Genomic DNA, 23,965 nt, shown 5'->3' on the forward strand with positions numbered 1-23,965 from the left:
TGTGATAAAATTTTGCAAATGATTAATTTTTCTATATAAATTTTGGCCGCAATTTATACTGCTACATATCTTTGGTAAAAATAATCCAAATTAGTGGATATTATTTGGTCTGTGTGAAAGTTAGAGAGTCTACAAACTATGGTGCAAATCATAAAAAATTGATCACACCTGATTCACTGGTGGATCTCATTTCTTGAGACCTGAATAAGCCAGGAAAGTACAAATACCCCCCAAATGACCCCTTTTTTGAAAGTAGACATTCCAAGGTATTTAGTAAGATGCATGGTGAGGTTTTTGATGTTGTCATTTTTTCCCACAATTCTTTGCAAAATGAAGATCCCCCCCCCCCACAAAATTGTCATTGTAATAGGTTATTTCTCTCACATGGCATGTATATACCACAAATAACACCCCAAAATACATTCTGCTACTCCTCCTGAGTATTACGATACCACATGTGTGGGACTTTTTCACAGCCTGGCCACATAGAGAGGCCCAACATGCAGGGAGCGCCATCACATGTTCTAGAAGCATAAATTACACATCTAACTTGTTGACAACTTATTACCCTTTTGAAGGCCCTAGAGCACCAGGACAATGACATGTGACACTGACGTGGCACTGATGACAGATGGCACTGATACGTGGCACTGATACGTGGCACTGATGACAGATGGCACTGATACGAGGCACTGACACTGATGTGGCACTGATGACAGATGGCACTAATACGTGGCACTGATGACACATGACACTGATGACACGTGGCACTGATGACAGATGGCACTAATACGTGGCACTGATGAAAGATGGCACTAACACGTGGCACTGATGACAGATGGCACTAATACGTGGCACTGATGACACTGATAACAGATGGCACTGATGACAGATGGCACTGATACGTGGCACTGATGACATGTGACACTGATGACAGATGGCACGTGACACTGACAGGTGGCACTGATGACAGATGGCACTATGTGGCACTGATGACAGATGGCACTTATACGTGGCACTGGGGACAGATGGCACTGGGGACAGATGGCAGGGACATGACAGTAGGGACAGATGGCAGGGACATGACAGCAGGGACAGATGGCAGGGACATGACAGCAGGGACAGATGGCAGTGGGGACACTTTTTTTTCGTTTATTTTTTTACTTACCGCCGCAGCGGTTCACTCTCCCTCCTCACGCGCTGTCTCTGTGTGAGGAGGGAGAGCCGGCGATGAGAGATGATCACATATGTTAACACTGTGGGCACCCAGCTGTGACAGCTTTCGGCTTCACGGCTGGGTGCGAGTCGCGCTGCGCTCTGCTGGTGGCCAGGCAATCTTCTGGGACCTGTCACATGTCCCAGAAGATTGCAGAGAGGGCGGGACCGCTTAGGGGGAAAGAAGGAGTCGCCTAGGCGGTCAAGAGCAGGAAGGAGGAAGTGGGACAGGAAGTCCTACTCTAAACTAAGTACCCACTCCCCCCCCCCAAAAAAAATGACATGCCAAATGTGGCATGTCAGGGGGCAAGGAGTACTTAAAGCGGGAGTTTCACTTTTGGATGGAACTCTGCTTTAATTAATAGTAACAACAGAATGGCTCAGTATGTGATGCAGACTGCAGTCACTGGAGCTCCACTCTACACAGAAATCATGTGACCTCCACTTCCTGTACTGGAGCTCCAACTGCAGAGATTTACAATAAAGTTGAGTTAAAAAAAAAGTGGAGTGGAGGACACGTGCTTCCTGTCATCACTGAAGCTCCACTCTGCCGCCAGACCCCTCTCATTCCGGAGCCACACGCATGCCGGGATACGTAGTTCCATTCAGTGCGGTTCATAGCAATATTAGTCAGTGTTCCGTCAGATTCGGCGACCCGTCGGAATATGTAGCGGAAGTGGCATTTCGTCGCTGCCATCTTTCTACACCCCGCACCCGTCCACAGTAAGGATACAGTGAGAAGGGACAAGTGGACATATTGTTACACCCACCGGAGCTTTGCATTTTACACTTATTTATAACAGTAAAGTGAGTTTATATAGTGAAATACAGTACTTATAATTTCGTCTGGGTATTTTGATGTTGCATTTTAAAAGCAGCCAACTTCTGTCAGTTTAGCAAACCCGTGAGATAAGCAGGCTTGCCGCTGCTTTTCAGATGCAACATCTAAACAGTCATATGGAGTTCTAAGTACTGAATTTCACTATATAAACTCACTGTACTGTTATAAATAAGTGTAAAATGCAAAACTCCGGTGGGTGTAACAATATGTCCGCCTGCCCCCTTCTCACTGTATCCTTACTGTGGACGGGTGAGGGGTGTAGCAAGATGGCGGCGACGAAACATCACTTCCGTTACATTTACTGACGGAGCATCGGCGCACAACTACACTTCCCAGATCTCCCGGGGTCAATGCGGTTGTAGTGCTTCCCTGGTATATGGTGTCTGCAGATGCCTTCAGTCTCGTCGCTCGCAGTTTAGGAAGATGAACTGAGTGAGACCAGCAATGTTCGGAAGGTCCAGAAGCTGGGTGAGCGGCTCTGGCCGGTCCGGATCTAGTGTCCACTCCCTAGACAGACTCAAGTAAGTGTGTGGGGGAGGGGTACGGCTGTAGCACCAGGTCACCTCTCTTTGCTCTGCTGAGCCTTTCTGATCTCTTATGTTACTCTGCAGCTTATCCTGTGAAACGGAGAGATATGTTAGGTCCTGTTAACATTGGTGTTTTTAACCGAACCGAGCCCATTTTTGACACTTGTTGCTTACAAGTTAAAGTCTGTATTTTTTCTAGAACATTACTTAGAAAAGTAATTTTAGCTAAGACTAAAGAATAAGATGGTGGTCGTTGCAATATTTTATGTCACATGGTATTTGCGCAGCGGTATGTTAAATGCAATTTTTTTGGGAAAAAATACTCCTTCTTTTTTTTTTTTTTTTCTAAGAAAACAATTAAGTTAGCCCAATTTTTTTTTTCTTTTTATATTGTGAAAGAGGATGTTACGCTGAGTAAATAGATACCGAACGTTATGATTAAAAATTGCGCACACTCGTGGAATGGCGACATACGACGGTACTGATTTTTAGGGTTGCACAGATAGCATTTGCACAAGAACTTGTACTTGTGCAAATCCTCCGATGCCTAGGCAGTCGGAAGATTTCAATAAAGCAGCTGACAGACACTTCTCCTCCCCCTCCCTGTGGATTTCAGCTGCTTTATTGAAATTCATACAGGAAGATCGGTGCTTGCAACTGCTCTGCACCGATTACCCCGGTCCCCTTCCGCGCGCTCCTCCCGGTCCCCCCTGTCTTCCTACGGTTCCCCCCTGTCAAAGAACTGTTAGGATGGAGAGCAGAGGAAAGAGCTGGTAAAAATGTAATTTACCAGCTCCTTCCTTTTCTGAATGACCATCCATGACTGAGCATCATAGACATGGTGAGCTGGGTTCAGTTTATGAATGGGGAGGAGCTTCTGTCTCCTGTCCATTCATTTTCAGTGCAGCTGAGGCTACAGGGAAAGGGACTGGGCAATGTGTGTCCTCAGTCCCTTTCTGTATCTCAAAGGGGAGATGTCAGGGGTCTGTTTAGACCCCTGATACCTCACTGAAGCCCCCCCCCCCAAAAAAAAAAAACAGGGCTGATAAAAAATAAATAAAAACAAAATAATAGTAAAAAAGAATTGTAATAATTTAAAAAAAACACTGACGCTGTCCACCCCCCCCCCCCCAAAAGAAAGCATTGTAAAAAAAAAATTAAAGAAATAAAATTGTGGAAAAAATAAAATTACTGACAGTCCTCGCGTCATCAGTACTGCATATTAGTGCCATTGTTGCATGACATTATAAAGAAAAAAGTATTGGTAATCTGTATCGGCGAGTACTTGAAAAAAGTTATGGGTACTTGTATTCAGTATTAAAGTGGTATCAGTGCAACCCTATAAAGAATCTCCATAGTCGACGCTTTAATTCCATTTACACTGATGTCATTCCTATTCCCTCCCATCACCACTGCCTGATGGGGGGGGGGAAATCAGTTAGAGGCAGCAGTGGTGATGGGGATCAGTGGCAGAGGGATGGTAGTGATGGGATCAGTGGCAGAGGCAATATGCTGGCCCTTGCTCTGCTTTTGGTTAAAGCGTTAGTAAACTGGATTTCTTTTTCTGGGCTCCTGAAGCTACATACTAGCACATTATGACAGACTTGCTTGTCTAAGGAAGCCCTCCAGCACTGTGCTGTCTGTGGGGGGGGGGGTGTGCTTCCATCTTCTTCCATCTTCTTCTGGGTTCTCTCTGTTTGCCTGCTTTGATGTCATCCTCGCACACAGTAGCGGCTCAGCACGGGCTGAAAAATTTGCTTTTGTATCTAGGAGCCAACAACAAAAAAAAAAAGTTAGGAACCAATTTTGTTCATTTTTTTTTTTTTGTTTTTTTGTTTTTTTTTATTTTTACGTTGCCATTCCCACCTTTTTTTTTTTTACCTTATGCCAAACGAGACCTGTGAAAATCCATGGCAATAAGTTCAGTTGCAGTAGCCTGCTCCACAGTGTGCACATCATAGCTGTGTGTAATGGAATTGGCTGGGGAAGGAGGAGCTCCTAGTGCTTTGCTCAAGTTGTGTACCGTGCAGATGGGAGACTGCCAGCACAGCATTAGGAGTGGTGGAGGGCTCTGGGGGGGGGGGGTAACTCACCCCAGCAGCTCCCTAGATCGGGCCACAATATTACCAATACTGCAAATTAAAAAATTTGTTTGTGTACAGTGTAGTATGACTGCGCAATTGTCATTCAAAGTGCGACAGCGTTGAAAGTTGGCTTGGGCAGGAAGGGGGTGTAAGTGCCTGCTATTGAAGTGGTTAAGTACTGAAGTTTGGCACGTCTGAAAAATTGCTGCGCAAATTCTGTGCAAGATAAAGTTGCAATGACCACCATTTTATTCCTGTGGGTCTCTGCTAAAAAGCCTATATCATGTTTGGGTGTTCTAAGTAATTTTCTAGCAAAAAAAAAAATAGATTTTTACATGTAGGAAAGGTGTGTCAGAATTGGCCTGGGTGGCAAGTGGTTAATATAAAAGATTTGTATTCCCCACCCCACCACCCTTCATATAGCATTTTGTCTGACTTCCAGTTATAATACCCTGTATATTCAACATCTGGGTGTGTGTATATGTATGTGTGTGTATTGTAAGATTGGTGTTGTCAGACTCAAACGGTAGGTGCGTTTTCAGTGAGTACTCCAGTACAAAACTGTATTTTTAAGGGCCTGGTAGCCCACTTTTATTTAAAAGCACACAAAGACATCAGTAGCCCACGCAGGTGGTTCCACGATTACTATATCTTGCACACTCAATACTTTAGCCTTAGCTTAGCTTACATTCTTGCCATACAGCTGATTCAGGCCTTTAGCCTAGGGCTTAGGTCTGCTCCTCAGACCCAAAAGAGTTTCCTAGAGTTAAGCTCTCACCTAGCTTACTCCTGATCAGCGCCTTGCTGCTCTGTAACCAAGCACATGTGCCTCCTGCAGACATGCATGCTCTGGCTGCCCCCTGCAGCCTCTGACTCCTCTCAGAGGAATGGGAGTCCACCTGACTCCCTTGCACAGACGTCCTGTCTGTTGGGTGGAACCCTGAGCCATAGCCAGGTCACAACTAAATAGCCCAGCACATAGCTGTGCAATCAGCGTGTCTTTCTCTCCAAAATCTGGCATAAACCAGCAATCTTCCAGGTAGCACAGGGTCCTACTGCCACATATCCTCCCCCCTTTTTTCGAACCTGAGGGAGGAACACATAAACCCGTCACCATGAATGGGACACCTCTGTGCCAGCCATTAGCTGTGCAGGCCCATTTCTTTTTCAGGGTATGTTTCCACTGGCACTTCTTCCTAAACCGTGGGCTCCCACTAACCTCTCTATCCCTTCTGGCCATGGAATCCTCCCTTTCTTTTTTTCTCCCATAGACCTACTCTCCCGGGACTGTTGGGGACCTACTTCCATGAAACCTGTCAGGGACTGACCCCTCTACCTGATGCAACACTAACCAACAATATCCGTTTCTCAGGTTCACTAACCCCTGTATGGTTACCCTTGGCAACCAAACCATCTGAGATCAACACCACATGCTTCTGTTTAACCTCAATAGCAATATTCCACAAGGGGTTATTCAACTCAATATTATCATTATCATCAGGACCTCTTGTCACCTTGTTTGCTAGGACATTGTCTAGGGAGGGACCATCTACAGGCAAGCAGTTACTCCCAATGGGACATTCCCGCAGTTTCACATCGCCCCCTGTTGTCCAACACTCCAATAGCGACTGCCTACCAACGCACATTTTTTGCCACATTTTTCCACACCAATCTCTTTAACCATTTCTGTGTCCATTGGTACTTCAACCAATACCTCTGAGCTGTCCGACAGTGCTCTACGGTGCTTCTCATACACTTTTTCATTACAGTTACCAGCACTGTTATTTCCTGTCAAAGTGTCTCCGGGTACCTCCCTGCGAGTAATGGATTGAATTCCCACTACTGCCGCGTCTTTTCAAGGTCCTTCCTTTACATGAGGTCTAGCGGGTGAGACAGCACACACACGCCATGTACCAACCACTGCTCAGCCGCACCTCGGCCCGCACCAGCAGGAATGCAACCCATCAAACCAGCATACGGAGAGACTTCCACTATGTCTATTATTTCTGTTTCCTCTAGCAGTTCCCCTGAGCGCCTTCCGCACATAACTGCCGCACATAACTGCTGCTGGAAGCACTCTCGCAGAGAACTGTGAGACAACTTTCCACAAAAGTAACCAACAGTGCAGTAACCAATTTTTATCAAAATTGCTTAACATCGCCTGTACAACCTGTCTCCACCGATTGGTACTACGCATTACCAGGTCACCTCTCTGCTGTGGATACATGCAGGTGTACATTGGAAAGATTTTCACCAATTCCAACAACATCTCAGTTATTTCTAGACATGCCGCATCTAAACAGCACACTCTAGGGACTTTTCCCTTACTAACGACCTGGAGGGGCTCATTTGCTAAGGCTTGAGAGGCAGAGACACTCAAAGAGACCTCCACTTTAGAGGCAACTGAGAACTTGCGGCTCCCCATGAGCACTGCAAAACGCATGTGTCACACTCATCCTCTCATTTTCAGCAATACTAAGCCCTTCCAAGTCTTTATCCATTATCCCACCATCCTGACACTCAACATTACTCATCTCTTTTGCTGTGGACAAAACACACTTGTCAGTCAGGACGGCGACACAGTTGTCCTGGGAAACCCTGAGCCCAGACACCATGAGCTCCTGGGCGGTCTCTAGGGACACCTCTGCTACACCTGCCATGGTTGCCAGGGGCAACGGCACACATTTCTCAGTGGTCACCCCAGACATTTCTGTATGCAATATCACATTTTTAATCGCATTAGCGAGCAACACATTATATTCATTTTTACCACTTGTCTTCCTGCTACACAGTACACTGCCCTTTTCCGATCCTTCTGCCTGGAGGGGGTTAAGTTCTGCAACAGCCAATGCGCCAGTGTCTACTGGCTTTGCAGCCTCTCCATTTGTCACAGCAGCAATAGTGTCCAGCTTACTATTACCTTCAGAAATTTCTTTCCACCACGCTAACACCTTTATGGGGAGACTATCCCAGTCTGTCCTGTCTGTGCTCCTGTCACCAGCACTCCGTAGTACTGCTCCCTCTGCCCATGGAGACACAGGTTGACAGAGTGGTTTAGCAGCAGGCATCCTGCACCAGTCACTGTCAACCACATCAGATTGTGATAATTCATGCTCCATCATTTGAGCTGTTTTCCCATTGTGTTCCACCTGAGCAGTATCAGAGCTGTCCTGGACCCCCGCCGGCTCCAACACAGGGAGTACTCGTGAGATTTCCTGAGACAACTTTGCGGTACTACCTGTGGTTACCATAGGAGACACCAGACCATCAACATTGTCAGTAATACACTTTTCAACATCATCATTATCCACCTTCCTGCCTTGTATAAGCTGTGTTAGCACATTAGCAGTTTGAGATTGTAGGATATTTAGTACACTGCTTTTCACCTCATGTGAAACACACTTGTCAGTCAGGGCGGCGACACAGTTGTCCTGGGAAACCCTGAGCCCAGACACCATGAGCTCCTGGGCGGTCTCTAGGGACACCTCTGCTGCACCTGCCATGGTTGCCAGAGGCAACGGCACACATTTCTCAGTGGTCACCCCAGACATTTCTGGATGCAATATCACATTTTTAATCGCATTAGCGAGCAACACATTATATTCATTTTTACCACTTGTCTTCCTGCTACACAGTACACTGCCTAAAGACAAGTCCTTAACAGTCCTCAAGCTTGCTGCAGGTTCAGCTTCAAACTGGGCTTTGCTACTACACAAGGTATTCACTTGCAGCAAGTTTCTGAAAGCAATTTTATTTCACTGGACTTATTACCACTTCACAGGGACTAGTCCCATAACCAGTCTCTCTCACATTTGTAACAGCAACAGTCTTACCATTCCATTTGGCAGGTGTTGAAAACTTCAATTGAGGGCGTTGTCCCTTCTTTGCTTTGCTCTCACAAGCTAATGCCCCCACATGGACACGGGACACCATTGCATCCTTTTTGGATTTTCCAGCATCCCCTGCAGGCCAAACAGATTTCCTGTTGCCAGGGGTGACAGCAGACCCACACACCCGGTCACACCCCTTGCAGGATGCTGGATAGGGTGCCCTCTTCTCTGGGCTGACCACTTCACACAAGCAGCCATAAGATGAAAGCACTGATTTCTTATGCTCACTTATGTCACCCCCTGTAGGCTGAACAAAATTTTCACCACAGTTGCCAGGAGTGGCAACAAACACTTTTGCACCAACATCTTCACTCAAAATTTGAGCCAAATCTCTGCTGTAGTTACTCCTTTCTGAAAACGTACTTTCTCTGGTTGCTATGGGAGACCACATTCTCCCCGCTGATCTTTTCCAGCGCTCTCTAGATTGGATTGCTCCTAGGAAATTGTCGTAGCCCTCTCGGTTATGATACATCCCACGGTACACCTCTTGGTACTCCTCCATCAGAAAAGGTTGCACCAACTCAACCCAGTGACTTTTGGGCCATCCTCTGTAGGAAGCAGTCATCGCAAACTCAGCCAAAAAGCCTTCACCATGTTCAGAAGGCTACATAGGTCGTATGAAGTCAGCTGTACGGATTTCTGCTTTGTGGCCATGGGCAATCGCACCCATCTGCTCACTCTTTGCACTAAGTGATGGCTTGCTTTCCTTTTTCCTTTGCTCCAGTGCTGTCAAGCGCATTTTGCACCAGTCTGGGGCTTGTTCTGTCGGTAACAACCCCTCCATCCACAAGGTCCTGTTTCTCATCTCAGCAAATATTGATTTCCTTTTTGCATTTTGACCTTCCTATCGCTGTAGTCAGGGCAACAACGTTTTTTTTTTACCACAGTTCCTTTTAACACAGGACAATTTGGTGTACTGTCTCTTTAAGACTTGCAAACGGCACACTTTCACATGCAGACTCGACAGGTTCACATTAGCTGCTCCTCACAGCATTGCTTTAAAACAGTTTTTTGCTACTCACTGCTTTTGGTATGCGAGGATCTGGAACTCTTCCAAATCTGCCAACATTCTCCACCATGTGTAAATTGGGGTTTCAGACTCAAACGGTAGATGCGTTTTCAGTGAGTACGCCAGTACAAAACTGTATTTTTAAGGGACTGGTAGCCCACTTTTATTTAAAAGCAAGGGAAAGTTCACTCTTGAAGATCTCCCAGGTATTGCCCACATTCATATTTCCAGCTTGCACCTGCCAAAATTACATAATTTGGGAAACTGGGTTCATGGGAAGGTATGAGAGGCGACCAGAAGGCATTCAATTTCCACACAGCCCTAGCTAGGGTAGATGGAGGACGAACCTCCAGTTGCTTAATTTAACAGTGAATGATCAGAGATACTTCTAATTACGTATTTAACCTCTAAAATGTAGAGATTCGCAGCAAACGAGCATAAGCTTAATTCTATGTGGGATAAAGAAGTGTGCTGTTGATAAACAGGAAAATTACTTGTCTGTCTGTGTCTCCTCTTCCAGGGATCTGACCAACCCACCTCATCTATAAATTTTTTTTAAGCCAGTCTGTCCGAGTCACTCCACCTGCAGTTGCGAGGGCATGCTTGTCCATCCCCGGGTCCAAAGAGCAGTTGAAGTCTCCCATCACATATAAAGGCTTGTCTGGGTACTTCAACTGATATTCGAGCAGTGCCCCAAGGGTTTGATTCTTGTATGGGGGAGGAATGTACACAAAGGCGAGAATAAATTTCAAAGAGTGCAATCGACAAAATAAAAACACATGTTCCCTCATCCAGCTTGCAGTCAGTGCAGTTCCTCATAGTCCAGGGAGTCATGTACCAATACACTCACCCCTCTAGAGTATGTTGTGTGAGTGGAGTGGTATGCCCTCTCCACCCAAGCAAAGTTCAAGCCAGAGACCGTATCCCTTGTGAGATGGGTCTCCTGTAAGGCAGGTAAGTATTTACGTAGTGAAGTCGACACTGATACGTTTCAAAGGGTTTTGTAACCCCCTAATGTTCCAAGGTTAGTACAGGTACCGCCATCATTTGAAAGAGATACATATGAATGACATAAAGTAACAGGGGAAAGCCCCCAGTGGAGCAAAAAGTGGAAAAACAGACAGACCGACAATCACGGTATAGTCATCTGATGGTATCCAATAGACAGGCAGTCTGAGAGTGAACATTGCCCCCCGTGGGGTTAAAGTGAGAACATGTTGATGCTCAGGAGTAAAATGTCAAGTCCCCAAGTAGGAAGCACAACGGTGCTTTAAACAGACATAATACATCTTGTCTCGGTGCCCACGATTGAAAAGGCTGCAGAGTAGGCCCTGGCGGGCACGTATCTTTGTTCTCCAGGATGTCAACTGTAGAAAGGCACAAAACATCTAGTTGAACTGTGTGCGACAACAGGTCCCTCTTAGCTCCAGCCCAGCCGCCAACTGCAGCGTGCAGGGCTTGTTTAGCTAGATCGCAAACTCCGTTCCGAACTCACATTTTAGTAGTGCAAATCCATGTACGTTTCGATTTCTTTATGCGGGAGCAAGGAAAAATAAACCCGTTGCATATTTGCAGGCTGCGATATCCAATGAGCCATGGTGTCAGTCTCCTGGCCCGACAGAGTCTGCTCACTCGCGCCAAGCCAGGCAGATGCTTCCGTAACTGATTCAGTGAAGTGTGCCTGTCACCCAGAGGTGGTACCTAGTTTAGCTGGGTAGAGCATAGCATATGAGGCCTGGAGTTTCTGCAGGCGTTTTTTAACGTCAGAGAAATGTGACCAGAGTTCCTGCACCTCTGCAGAGAAGTCCAGGTAAAAGGAAATTCTCGTGCCATTAAATTGGACATTTTTGCTTTTCATGGGTCAGCCGCAGAATAATTTCCCTGTCCCTGTAATTCAGCAGCCTCGCAAGGATAGGGCGCGTAGATATCCTGTTGGCAGGTGCCGTGGAGGAACTCTGAGCTCACTCCACCACGTATAGATGTGTAAATGCCTCCTTTCCAAAGATGTCGGTCAGTCTATCGCTCTGCAAACTCTGTGTGGTCATGGCCCTCCACTTTTTTTGGTAATCCCACTATATGCACATTGTTTCACCTGAGACGATTTTCTAAATCCTCAGCTCTCATATCCGTAGCTTTAGCTAAGCAGGCAGTGGACTGAATGTCTCTGACAAGGATGGGAAGTTTATCTTCTGTCACTGATCCGCCTCTCTGCAGCAGTGGTTCTCTTCCTTGTTTTATTGCAAATCCTGCCTTATCAAACTAAGCTCCTAAGGCTCCCAAAGCGTTCTTGTAGATTATTCACTGAGGCAGTGCACTTATTAACAGCCCTCAGGATTGCTGCCAGCGTTGGTGGTTCTCCCTCCACCTCTTCAGTCTTCTCATCCTTCATTTCCACAGAGCCGTCTTCAGTGTGTGTTAACATGGCTGCAGCACCCTGCTCCTCCCTCTCCTCTGCCATCTCTGCACTGAAGGCCTCTGTAGCATTGTGAGTCTGAGAGGCCCGCAGGGTCAGATAGTTTGCCACTTTCTGTTCATAGTACCTCATGTCCTTTGGGGTGTCTCCTGCCTGCTCTTTGAGGGACTTGGGAGGTTTCTACATGGTCTCCTTGACCTTTTCCAGGTTCCGATTGTGCTGTTGAAGGCCCACCACGGCGCCATGCTAATGCTCCTTTCGCAAACTGTCTCCTTTATTTCTCAGGGTCAGCATTTGTGCTTCAGCGACCGAAAAATGTTCCACTAGCCGATGGTCAGGGCGTTACTGGGGCCAAAGAGAGGAGTGTGCAGCGCTGGAAATCAGATTAAATTTAGGAAGATTAGCGGGTGCTCTGTGATAAAGCGACTGCTCACATGTCCTGCTCGGCCATGCGCCCCCCCAACCTATACTTTATTACTCAAACAGTGAATAATCAAAAAACAAACAGTCAGCGCAAAAACCCTCAAAGAAAACAAAGCTGCTGAACACTAAAGGCAAATATATAAATCCTTTCACGTGGTACAATACAAAAAGTAGTGCAGCGCTATAAATCTCAATCAATATTTAAATGTCCGTAAATAAAAAACAAAAAACAATATGTATCAACGATGGTGCAGAGTGCTTCATGCAAATCCACAGTGATCTTAAATCCGTGCTCCCCCTCCTGTCAGTCAAACCGCTCACCTTGTTAAAGGGACCCCTGAACTAACAGGAAGGTCTCATAAGCGTTCACCACTCAATTTGGTGGTCAGGGTAATGTCTTGACTGGAAAGCAGGAAACCTCTTCCTTAATGGGGATCAATACTTTTCTTCCCAGTATGCATGGAATAAACAAAGAAAATACATAGTGCTCTCTGTATAGCTTTTAAAAACGGTTCCTTTATTAAAAGACAGGTACTCACATAGTTAGCACTATGGCCAGTGCTAGGCTTAAAAGCGCATATTAATTACAGATGACAGTATAAGATAAGGCGGCTGCAGCGGCGTCTAAACCGGGATAAAACCAATCCGCACGCGTATCGTTCGATAGGACTTCCTCAGCGGTCTATAGATCCCTTAGGTCTAGTCTGTATTATATATAAAAGCTCCCTTATTCAATCATCTGCTGCTAATTATTCCCGAGTGGCGCCCTTCCAATCAGAACGCCCCACTCTGAAATAGGAAGTGTAAGAAGTTCAAATGTTGATAATAGTTGCCATAGCGATCGGCGTCATGATGACGCCAGACCGCAAGGCTAACTGCTCTACCACTGCTGCTCCCTCCTGGATAACAGGAAGGGGATCCTACTTTTTTAATACTTTTTTTTTAATACGTCTCGCCCCTTGCATGTCCGCATCGGTGAACATATTACTAATATTAAAAAAGGATTAGACTCACATAATGTCTCCAAGCATTTTAAAATGTGTCATAAACGCAGTCCCGCCAAATTGAAATTTTGGGGAGTCGAAAAAGTTACACCCCACTGGAGAGGGGGTAATTTTATAAGACAATTGAGCCGCCGTGAGTCTTTCTGGGTGTACGAGACCCATGTGGGAGTACCCACGGGGCTCAATGTTGAGTTCGATTTGAACTGTTTTATTTCTGATAGATAATTTAATTTTTAATAATAGGGATTTTTTAAAATTATTTATACTCTTATGTATCTAGTATTGATTTGAATAATGTATGATGACTATGTTGTAAAAGGTGGCTGCAGGGAAGTGTCTTTTTAAATATTTATCTCTTACTAGCTTCATATTTATATTTATTTTTATTCTCATTATATGGTGGGGCAGTCTTTGATAGCTTTATAATTAGACTCTGTCCTTTAGATCAACCAAGTTTAGCAGTGATTTTATTGGACTATGTCCGCTGATAAAGAATAGTTCAGCACATCGGTGCTGACCAGACTAGCGTCTCATGGGTATTGATTCTGTGTCTTTATTCCTTCTAGCTGACGCCGCCTAGTAGCACAATCTCTCCTTTGCTGACACTTTTTTCAGATGTAGTGTGATCAGCAGTATCATGTGACATAGTTTCATCCTATCCTAGCTCACTTGGCTTCTATTTTAACCTAATGCAGGAGGCACCCTCTGACGCAGGCGATCACATGACCGGAAGCCGCGTCATTATGATGACGCGATTGCGCCATGTATTTGCATTGTGGGACGTCCTTGTCCCTGGAAGGAGGTGTCTATCCACGTGGCCAGACATGTGATCGGACGCCGCGTCATTGCGATGACGCGATCGCGTCATGTATTTTACCTAAACACGCCCCTTCCTTGTTAATCAGCCAATAGGAGCAGTAGGATCCCCTTCCTGTTATCCAGGAGGGAGCAGCAGTGGTAGAGCAGTTAGCCTTGCGGTCTGGCGTCGTGTCATCATGACGCCGATCGCTATGGCAACTATTATCAACATTTGAACTTCTTACACTTCCTATTTCAGAGTGGGGCGTTCTGATTGGACGGGCGCCACTCGGGAATAATTAGCAGCAGATGATTGAATAAGGGGGCTTTTATATATAATACAGACTAGACCTAAGGGATCTATAGACCGCTGAGGAAGTCCTATCGGACGATACGCGTGCGGATTGGTTTTATCCCGGTTTAGACGCCGCTGCAGCCGCCTTATCTTTATACTGTCATCTGTAATTAATATGCGCTTTTAAGCCTAGCACTGGCCATAGTGCTAACTATGTGAGTACCTGTCTTTTAATAAAGGAACCGTTTTTAAAAGCTATACAGAGAGCACTATGTATTTTCTTTGTTCCATGCATACTGGGAAGAAAAGTATTGATCCCCATTAAGGAAGAGGTTTCCTGCTTTCCAGTCAAGACATTACCCTGACCACCAAATTGAGTGGTGAACGCTTATGAGACCTTCCTGTTAGTTCAGGGGTCCCTTTAACAAGGTGAGCGGTTTGACTGACAGGAGGGGGAGCACGGATTTAAGATCACTGTGGATTTGCATGAAGCACTCTGCACCATCGTTGATACATATTGTTTTTTGTTTTTTATTTACGGACATTTAAATATTGATTGAGATTTATAGCGCTGCACTACTTTTTGTATTATACTTTATTACTGTCATGTGATGAAGGTGGTTGCTGGAGGAACAATGGGGATGCTGGCTGCCAACACTCCTTGAAGTGTTACTTATTGATAATGTTTATACAGTCTTCTCTTTTTAACCCAATGAACTTCAGAGGCACAGCCAGTGAGGCAGCTAAATATGAATTGCTTTGCATGGATTGCTCCTTTTAAAGCAGAACTCCGGGATTTTCAAAATCCCCCATTAGTGCACCCCCCCCCCCACTCAAAACACTAAACGGTTACTACATTTGTGAAATTTCTTACCGTTTAACCACTTCAATACCAGGCACTTAGACACCTTCCCGCCCAGGCCAATTTTCAGCTTTCAGCGCTGTCGCAATTTGAATGACAATTGCGCGGTCATGCTACACTGTACCCAAACAAATTTTTTATCATTTTGTTCCCACAAATGGAGCTTTCTTTTGGTGGTATTTGATCACCTCTGCGGTTTTTATTTTTTGCGCAACAAATAAAAAAAAAGATCGAAAATTTTGAAAAAAAACAAGTTTTTCTTTGTTTCTGTTAAAACTTTTTGTAAATAAGTACGTTTTCTTCTTCAATGACGGGCACTGATATGGCTGCACTGACGGGCACTGACGGGCACTGATATGGCTGCACTGACGGGCACTGATATGGCTGCACTGACGGGCACTGATATGGCTGCACTGACGGGCACTGATATGGCTGCACTGATAGGTGGCACTCGTAGGTGGCATTGATGGGCACTCGTAGGTGGCATTGATGGGCACTCGTAGGTGGCATTGATGGTTACTTATGGGTGGCACTGATAGTTGGCACAGATGGGCATGGATGGGCACTGATGGATGGGCACTGATAGATGGGCACTGATGGGCATGGATGGGCACTGACAGGTGGCATGAATGGACACTGATGGGTGGCACTGATGGCACTGCTTGTTTGCAGTGATGCCCCTAAGGGTGGCATTGCTGGGCATCACTGCAACATAATGGTGCCAATCAGTGCCCATTTGTGGGCACTGATTGGCACAGATTTGGCACACTGGGCACATGTGGATGGCCATGGGGTACATACCTGGCCATCCACATGTTGCCCCTTCCCTGGTGGTCCTAGTGGTGATCCCTGGTGGTCCAGTGTGGTGATCTGCGGGGGGGCTGCGCTGATAAACAATCAGCGCAGACCCCCCCTGCCAGGAGAGCCGCTGATCGGCTCTCCTCTACTCGCGTCTGTCAGACGCGAGTGAGGAAGAGCCGATCAATGGCTCTTCCTATTGACAGCGTGATCAGCCGTGATTGGACGCAGCTGATCATATGGTAAAGAGCCTCCGCCGGAGGCTCTTTACCAAGATCGGTGGAGCGGTGTGTCAGACTGACACACCGCTCCACCGATCGCCCGCGATGCGCGCCCCCGGGGGCGCGCTGCGGCATGTTATCCTGCTGGACGTCATATGACGTCCAGTCAGGATAACAGAACCACTTCCCAGACGTCAATCCGCTATAGGGCGGGCGGGAAGTGGTTAAGAGATATGACTAATTGAATTTTCATGAAGTCGGCTCTGTGATTCAAGAATCTTTTCTAGCAGGGAGGATCTCTTAGAACAGTCATTGCATCATATCCTCTTCTCTCTCTCTAACTGTAATCGGCCTGCATTTCCCATGAATCCTTAGGATGGGAGTTAATGTGGGAGGTATACTAGGCTTGTACATGTAAATGTGAAACAAAGTGATTGTCTGCGCTATTCAATAAAAAAGAGCAGCCAGCAAAGTTTGTTGATAACCAAACGTAAAAATCTGCTTACCAGAGGACAAAGAAAAAAAGGCGTGTAATTAAACCCACGGCTCATCCAGCCAGTCAGCCTCCACCATGCATCTTCAAGGTTTGGAAAGGCAGTATGCAGATACCAATCACACTCAATAAAACTTCTCCAGGGATTCACATCAATAAATGCAGGCTCTCAGCAAATCGATCAGCAGTACTCAATGAAGGAAACATAAGCAACCAATAGTGAAGCCCGTAATAGCAGATAAAAAATGTATTGTAGTAACTTACATTTAAAATTCAGGAATGCATGCATCAAGGAAAACGATAAGCTGCAGCATTCAGCGTGCTGGTGTCAACCTGCCTGACATGTTTCATCGCAAACGGATGTCTTCATCGCAAACGGATGTCTTCAGAGACACCTTTCAATCGTTCAAAGGAATGATGGATAGCATGCAGGGTCCTTCACCATCCCTAGTCAGGGCAGCCAGTTTTCCTTCCCTATCTGAGCCCAGTCAGGAGGCTGAGGAGGATAGGGTGAGGCCTAGATCTCTAGCCTCCTTGGAATTGGATTCAGCATCCGACTCGGAGGGGGAGGATGATTCATCCAGAGTTTCTAGATACAAACTGTCTCTGGATGATGTGGGGGACTTGTTGAAAGCCATCTATGACACGCTAGAAATCCGTGAGGAGCAGGTTCAACTCTCAAAGCACGACCTGATGTACCAGGGGTCTAGTGCTCATAAAGCCAGGGTTTTTCCTGTGCATAATTGAATTGCTGGAGTGGGAACAGCCGGAAAAGAGGCCTTTCTTTTCAGGTAGCCTCAAACGGAGGTTTGAAGCAGATGCTTCCCATCCATGGAATAAAATTCCTAAACTAGATGCACCCTTAGCCAAAGTCTCAAAAAAGACAGACTTGGCCTTTGATGATTTGGGATCACTGAAGGATCCTATGGATAAGTGGGGGGACGTGCTGCTTAAGAGGGCTTGGGATGCCTCTTCAATTGGGTTAAAGCCAGCCCTTGCAGCTACTTGCGTGGCCAGAAATCTGGAGTGCTGGCTATCGCAATTGCAGTCCCACGTTTCAGCTGGTACTTCGAGGCAACAGCTTTTGAAATAATTTCCTTTATTATTTAAGGCGGTTGGCTTTTTGGCAGATGCTTCAGCGGAATCGGTAAAACTAGCCGCTAGGTCAGCTGCACTAGTAAATGCTGCTAGAAGAGCTGTATGGCTAAAAGCCTGGACAGGCGATGCCGCTTCAAAACTTAAGCTTTGTGGGTTACCATTTTCAGGTGACCATCTGTTTGGGCCCGGTCTCCAGGAGGCGCTGGAACGTACTCAGGAGAGAAAGAAAGCATTTCCTGAGAGAGAGAAGAAAAGCGAGGGCAAACACTTTTTTCGAGCCCCCAGACAGGGCCAGCAAGAAAGAGATGGCCGCACCAAGAAACATTGGACAGGCCATAAAGGACGTGGAAGAGGAGGAATCCTATTTAATCCTCCTCAAAACCCCAGTCACTCCTGTGTCCCAGTGGAAAGGAGACTGGGGGAGTTCCTCCCACGATGGACCCGCTCAACTCCAAGTCCGTTCATTTTAGACATCATAAGAAATGGTTACAGACTGGAGTTCAAATCTTTTCCCCCCTCAAGTTATCAGGTCACCCAGTTACCCAAAGACCGGGAAAAAGTGAAAGCTCTGGGCCTATTAGGGGAACTAGTGGATCAAAGAGTCCTTATACAGGTACCCGAGAAGGAGCAGGGTCAAGGTGTGTACTCCCATGTGTTTGTGGTGAGAATGCCCACAGGGAAGTTCAGGTTAATCCTGAACCTCCGTCCTCTGAATTAATTTGTAAAGTACAAGCGATTCAGGATGGAATCGATATTTACCATAACCAGTCTCCTCTTTCTAGGCTGCTTTATGGCCACAGTAGACCTCAGGGATGCCTTCCTGCATATCCCTATACATCAGGAATTTCAAAAATATCTCAGGCTAGCAGTCAGAATAAATTCAGAGGTTCTGCACTTCCAGTTCCAGGCACTACCCTTCAGTCTGTCCTCTTCACCGAGGATCTTCACAAAGGTGCTAGCAGAGGCTTTAGCTCAGCTAAGAGTCAGGGCCATTACAGTGATTCCCTACCTGGACGATCTCCTGTTTGTGGCCCCCTCTTACCATCAACTAGAGAAGGATCTGCAGGAGGCCCAGGGTTTCCTCCTATCTCTCGGGTGGTTAGTCAACAGAGAAAAGTCCCAGCTAACCCCATCACAGGAGGTCCTGTATTTGGGGTACAGGATATCTTCAGTGGAGATGAAAGTGTTCCTCCCCAAGGAGAAAATCCTGAAGGTGGATCAGGCAGTAGCCCAGCTTCAATCCAATCAGGTAGTCCCGGTCAGGGAGGTTATGAGAGTTAATAGAACAAGTAAACCGCGCTAAAATATGAGTCCAATTAACAATCAGTGAAATAAAGTTCAATTGAAGTCCAGAACAAAACGGTAAATTCTTCTATGTGATGAGGTGAAGAAAAATAAATAGAAGATAACTGTGTGGTGAACTGCTTACCAGAACGTAAGCCAAGTCAGACAGATGGCTTAAAACCCAGCCCAGGCCTTTAGGAGCGCTCCAAAGTGGGCAGAATCCCTCGCGCTCATGCAGCAGAATGGGTCCACATAGGGTTTAATCAGATAAAAATACAAAGACCATAGCGTGATACTGACATAAAAATATTAAATCAAAAAGGAAAAAAAAGGTAGTGTTCACACAAATAATCATGAAAATCATAAATGCACCCTGAATGCGTAGCAAATACAGGGACGTGAAAAATAGTGACATGCAACATGCAATGAATAGTGTCCTTGGAAATGAGATGTAAAGTACCAAGTATATCTGTTTACCGGAAAATAACGTTGGACAAGCAGACAAAAAGCCAAAAACAGAAAAAACACCTGGTGCACAGACACAAGAGGCCGCTTACCAGATGGTAAACCAGTGAGGATATAATCAGCGGTAGGCTAACTGCCTCTGTGTAACCCAGAGTATAAACTTGATTGGACCCATAGGGGTTCCTGCTCACCAGAAGATTGACTGGAAATAGCACAAAACGAAACCTTGGCGGAGTCACCGCGATCCCGTCCTGGCAGGCTCTTCACAGGCTCAAATATGCATCTTTTTTCATCTTTTGTCCATCTCCCCTTGTAGACTCCGTTTGAGGTATGTGTGCCAGGATGACAATACAAGAGCACAGCCTTTCCTTCTGTGTTCACCTTTAGAGGTGAAGGACGGGATCGCGGTGACTCCGCCAAGGTTTCGTTTTGGGCTATTTCCAGTCAATCTTCTGGTGAGCAGGAACCCCTATGGGTCCAATCAAGTTTATACTCTGGGTTACACAGAGGCAGTTAGCCTACCGCTGATTATATCCTCACTGGTTTACCATCTGGTAAGCGGCCTCTTGTGTCTGTGCACCAGGTGTTTTTTCTGTTTTTGGCTTTTTGTCTGCTTGTCCAACGTTATTTTCCGGTAAACAGATATACTTGGTACTTTACATCTCATTTCCAAGGACACTATTCATTGCATGTTGCATGTCACTATTTTTCACGTCCCTGTATTTGCTACGCATTCAGGGTGCATTTATGATTTTCATGATTATTTGTGTGAACACTACCTTTTTTTCCTTTTTGATTTAATATTTTTATGTCAGTATCACGCTATGGTCTTTGTATTTTTATCTGATTAAACCCTATGTGCACCCGTTCTGCTGCATGAGCGCGAGGGATTCTGCCCACTTTGGAGCGCTCCTAAAGGCCTGGGCTGGGTTTTAAGCCATCTGTCTGACTTGGCTTACGTTCTGGTAAGCAGTTCACCACACAGTTATCTTCTATTTATTTTTCTTCACCTCATCACATAGAAGAATTTACCGTTTTGTTCTGGACTTCAATTGAACTTTATTTCACTGATTGTTAATTGGACTCATATTTTAGCGCGGTTTACTTGTTCTATTTATTCTATTGGTGTGCCCCACTTATAACCGCAGCTTATTGAATTCTATTTTATAATATTTGTATCAAGGAGTCATTCTATTCCTATTCACATTTTTTCACTGGTATTTATTTTTCCAAGCGCAATTTTGTTTGTTTCTATAGGTTATGAGAGTTCTGGGTCTGATGACGTCTTGCTTCCCTGCGGTTCCTTGGGCAAAACTTCATCAGCGGCCTTTGCAGAATCTCATGCTCTGCTTTTGGAACGGCAGAAGACAAAGCCTAGATCTACCCATGCGCCTACCAGCAAAAGTCAAAAGGACTTTATGGTGGTGGCGAACACATCACAATCTGGTGGTTGGTCTGTCATGGGCCCGTCCTGTAGCCATAGAGATGACTACCGACGCCAGTGTATGGGGATGGGGCACCCACCTGGAGGAGTCCTTATCCCAGGGAGCCTGGTCGCCAGTGGAGGTCTGTCGATCTTCAAATCAGAGGGAGCTTCTGGCAATCCTAAAGGCTATAGAGGCTTTCCAGTCCCGGATAGGGGGATTACACCTGCAAGTTCGGACAGACAATGCGGCGGCTGTCGCGTATGTGAACAAGCAGGGAAGCACAAGAAGTCCTGCCATACAGGACATAGCCAACAAGATTCTGTGTTGGGCCGAGATGAATCTGGCCTCATTGTCGACCATTCATCTGCAAGGCTCTCAAAATTTGCTGGCGGATTTTCTCAGCCGCCAGCATGTGCATCAGGACGAATGGTTCCTCAGCATAGATGTTTTTAGGGAGATTGTAGTGTTGGGGGCAACCGGATGTGGACCTCTTTGCCTCGGAGACCAACAAGAAGGTGGCACAGTTCTTTTCGGTCCACCCACAGGATCAGGCCATAGGGATAGACGCCTTTGCCAATCCTTGGCAGTTCAACCTGTGTTATGCCTTTCCTCCAGTTCGGCTGATAGCTGCGGTTCTTCAAAGATTTCTAGCAGAATCTACGGATCTCATCCTAGTGGCACCATTTTGGTCAAAGAGACCCTGGTTTGCCATCCTGAAGAGACTGGCCATTTGCCCTCCTCTTCCAGTCAGAGGATTTGATTTCCCAGGGCCCGATTCTACATCCTCAGATAGAGAGCCTCAGACTATCAGCCTGGTATCTGAGGAATAGTTGTTAAGAGCGCAGGGGTTTTCAGAGAGAGTAGATAGAACTCTTCTCAAGTGCCGTAAGCCGATTGCCAAGGTAGGAAAAGATTTAATTCCTGGTTGGTAGAGCAAGGTCTGAGTCATCCTGGGATTCCGGCAGTCCTGGATTTTCTTCAGGCAGGGGTAGAACTGGGCCTTTCGGTTAGTACACTGAAGGTTCAGACTGCGGCCTTGAGTATTATCTTGTAGGCCTCGCTGCAGCAGAATCGATTTGTTAAAAATTTCTTCAAAGCACTGTCGAAGTCCAGGCCAGTGAGGGTTACAGCCTGCCCCACTTGAGATCTAGCATTGGTCCTCAAAGCACTTACTGGTAGTCCCTTTGAACCCCTGGAGAAATTTGGGCTAAAATGGGTGGTACTCAAAACAGTTTTTCTGAGAGCTATCACATCAGCCAGAAGGGTGAGTGATTTGCAGGCTCTCTCTATTAGGGAGCCATTTTTGTTGATTCGGGAAGACAGGGTCATTATGAAGACAGATCCCAGTTTTCTTCCTAAAGTAGCTTCTACATTCCATAGATCCCAGGACATTGTCCTGCCGACTTTCTGTTCCACCTCAGAAGCAGATGAGGAGGAATCTTTAAAGTGGGGTTCCACCCAAAAAAACAAATACCTGAAAAATTCTAAAAACAAAAAAACATTTGGATATTATTTATTTTTTTTTACTTACCTCTAAATGCCTGTTGCTAGGTGGTCCCTCGTAGTCTGCCTCTTCCTTTGCCTGGGCTGGGGACATCACTTCCCCCTCGGCACAGGAAGGGCTCCGCTCTGCTCCCTCCCTCCTGTCAATCATCTGGGACCCATTACAGGTCCCAGGTGATTGAGCGGCCAATCACGGCGCGCGGGGCCGCTCGCGCATGCGCAGTGGGTGCCAGGCTGTGAAGCCACAGCCCGGCGCCCACAGTTGAAATGCCGACGAGCGGAGGGGGGGGGGGGGACGAGCGGGGCTTCGATCCCCCGCATCGCTGGACCCAGAGACAGGTAAGTGTCCAATTAAAAGTCAGCAGCTGCAGTATTTGTAGCTGCTGACTTTTAATTTTTTTTTTTTTTTTTTAATGGACCCCCTGGGTGGAACTCCTCTTTAAGTTTATTGGACGTTAAGAGAAGCCTTTTAGTTTATTTAGAAGTAACTAGAGGTTTTAGGGACTCGGACTCTCTTTTTGTTAATTTTTCTGGGCCCCGCAAGGGTTGCAGGGCCTCTAAATCTTCCATCGCTAGATGGATAAGAATGGCAATAATAGAAGCCTATAAGTTGGAAGGTAGACAAGCACCATTAATTAAGGCACATTTCACCAGGGCAGTCTCGGTTTCATGGGCAGAGAGGGCCGGAGCCTCTCCGCAGGTCATCTGCAAGGCAGCAACATGGTCCAGCAACTCAACGTTTGCTAGGCACTACCGTCTGGATTTATTGTCTGACAAGGCGCAGACATTTGGACTAAAGGTCCTCCAGGCAGTGGTTCCGCCCTGACAAAGTAAGTTTCTTGCTTATCTCAGAGGCTGTCCTGGAAGACGAAAGGAGAAAACCAGAGTTAAACTTACCAGTAACTATTTTTCTAGGAGTCTTCTAGGACAGCCTGGTTCCCACCCGGTGTTTATATTTAACTGGTGTTGGAGTTATGTACTGACGTGATGTTAGTGTATTATGTCTTTCAGAGCCTTCCGGTAGTTCTTTGGTAAACTGAAGAGGGAGACCTGGAGGACCGCCTTTTAAGACAATTGGTATACGTGTTTCCTGTCCCGGAGGGAGGAGCCCTATGTCTCAGAGGCTGTCCTGGAAGAGTTACCGGTAAGTCTAACTCCGGTTTTTGTTCATAAATTTGGGCCAAAATTTATATTGCTACATATCTTTGGTAAAAATAACCCAAATAAGTGTATATTATTTAGTCTGTGTGAAAGTTAGTCTACAAGCTATGGTGCAAATTATTGAAAATTGATCACACCTGATGCACTGGTGGCC

The 23,965-nt window shown here is 46.1% G+C and overlaps 1 protein-coding gene across 8 annotated transcripts in view; it reads left to right on the top strand.

The window, feature by feature from the left end:
• Positions 1–2,360: 2,360 nt before the first annotated feature.
• Positions 2,361–23,965, top strand: part of CLEC16A (C-type lectin domain containing 16A) — a 1,646,984-nt gene continuing 1,625,379 nt past the window's right edge. For 3 of the 8 annotated variants that reach the window (XM_073591186.1, XM_073591185.1, XM_073591187.1), the window contains exon 1: positions 2,362–2,577. In XM_073591186.1, the coding sequence (XP_073447287.1) occupies positions 2,501–2,577 (77 nt within the window). In that variant the 5' untranslated portion in view covers positions 2,362–2,500. Of the gene's footprint in view, positions 2,578–23,965 lie in introns of all 8 variants that reach the window. The other 5 variants (XM_073591183.1, XM_073591190.1, XM_073591184.1 and 2 more) reach the window with 4 other exon arrangements.

The sequence above is a fragment of the Aquarana catesbeiana genome, linkage group LG06 (genome assembly GCF_042186555.1).
Source record: "Aquarana catesbeiana isolate 2022-GZ linkage group LG06, ASM4218655v1, whole genome shotgun sequence".
Classification (NCBI taxonomy): domain Eukaryota; kingdom Metazoa; phylum Chordata; class Amphibia; order Anura; family Ranidae; genus Aquarana; species Aquarana catesbeiana.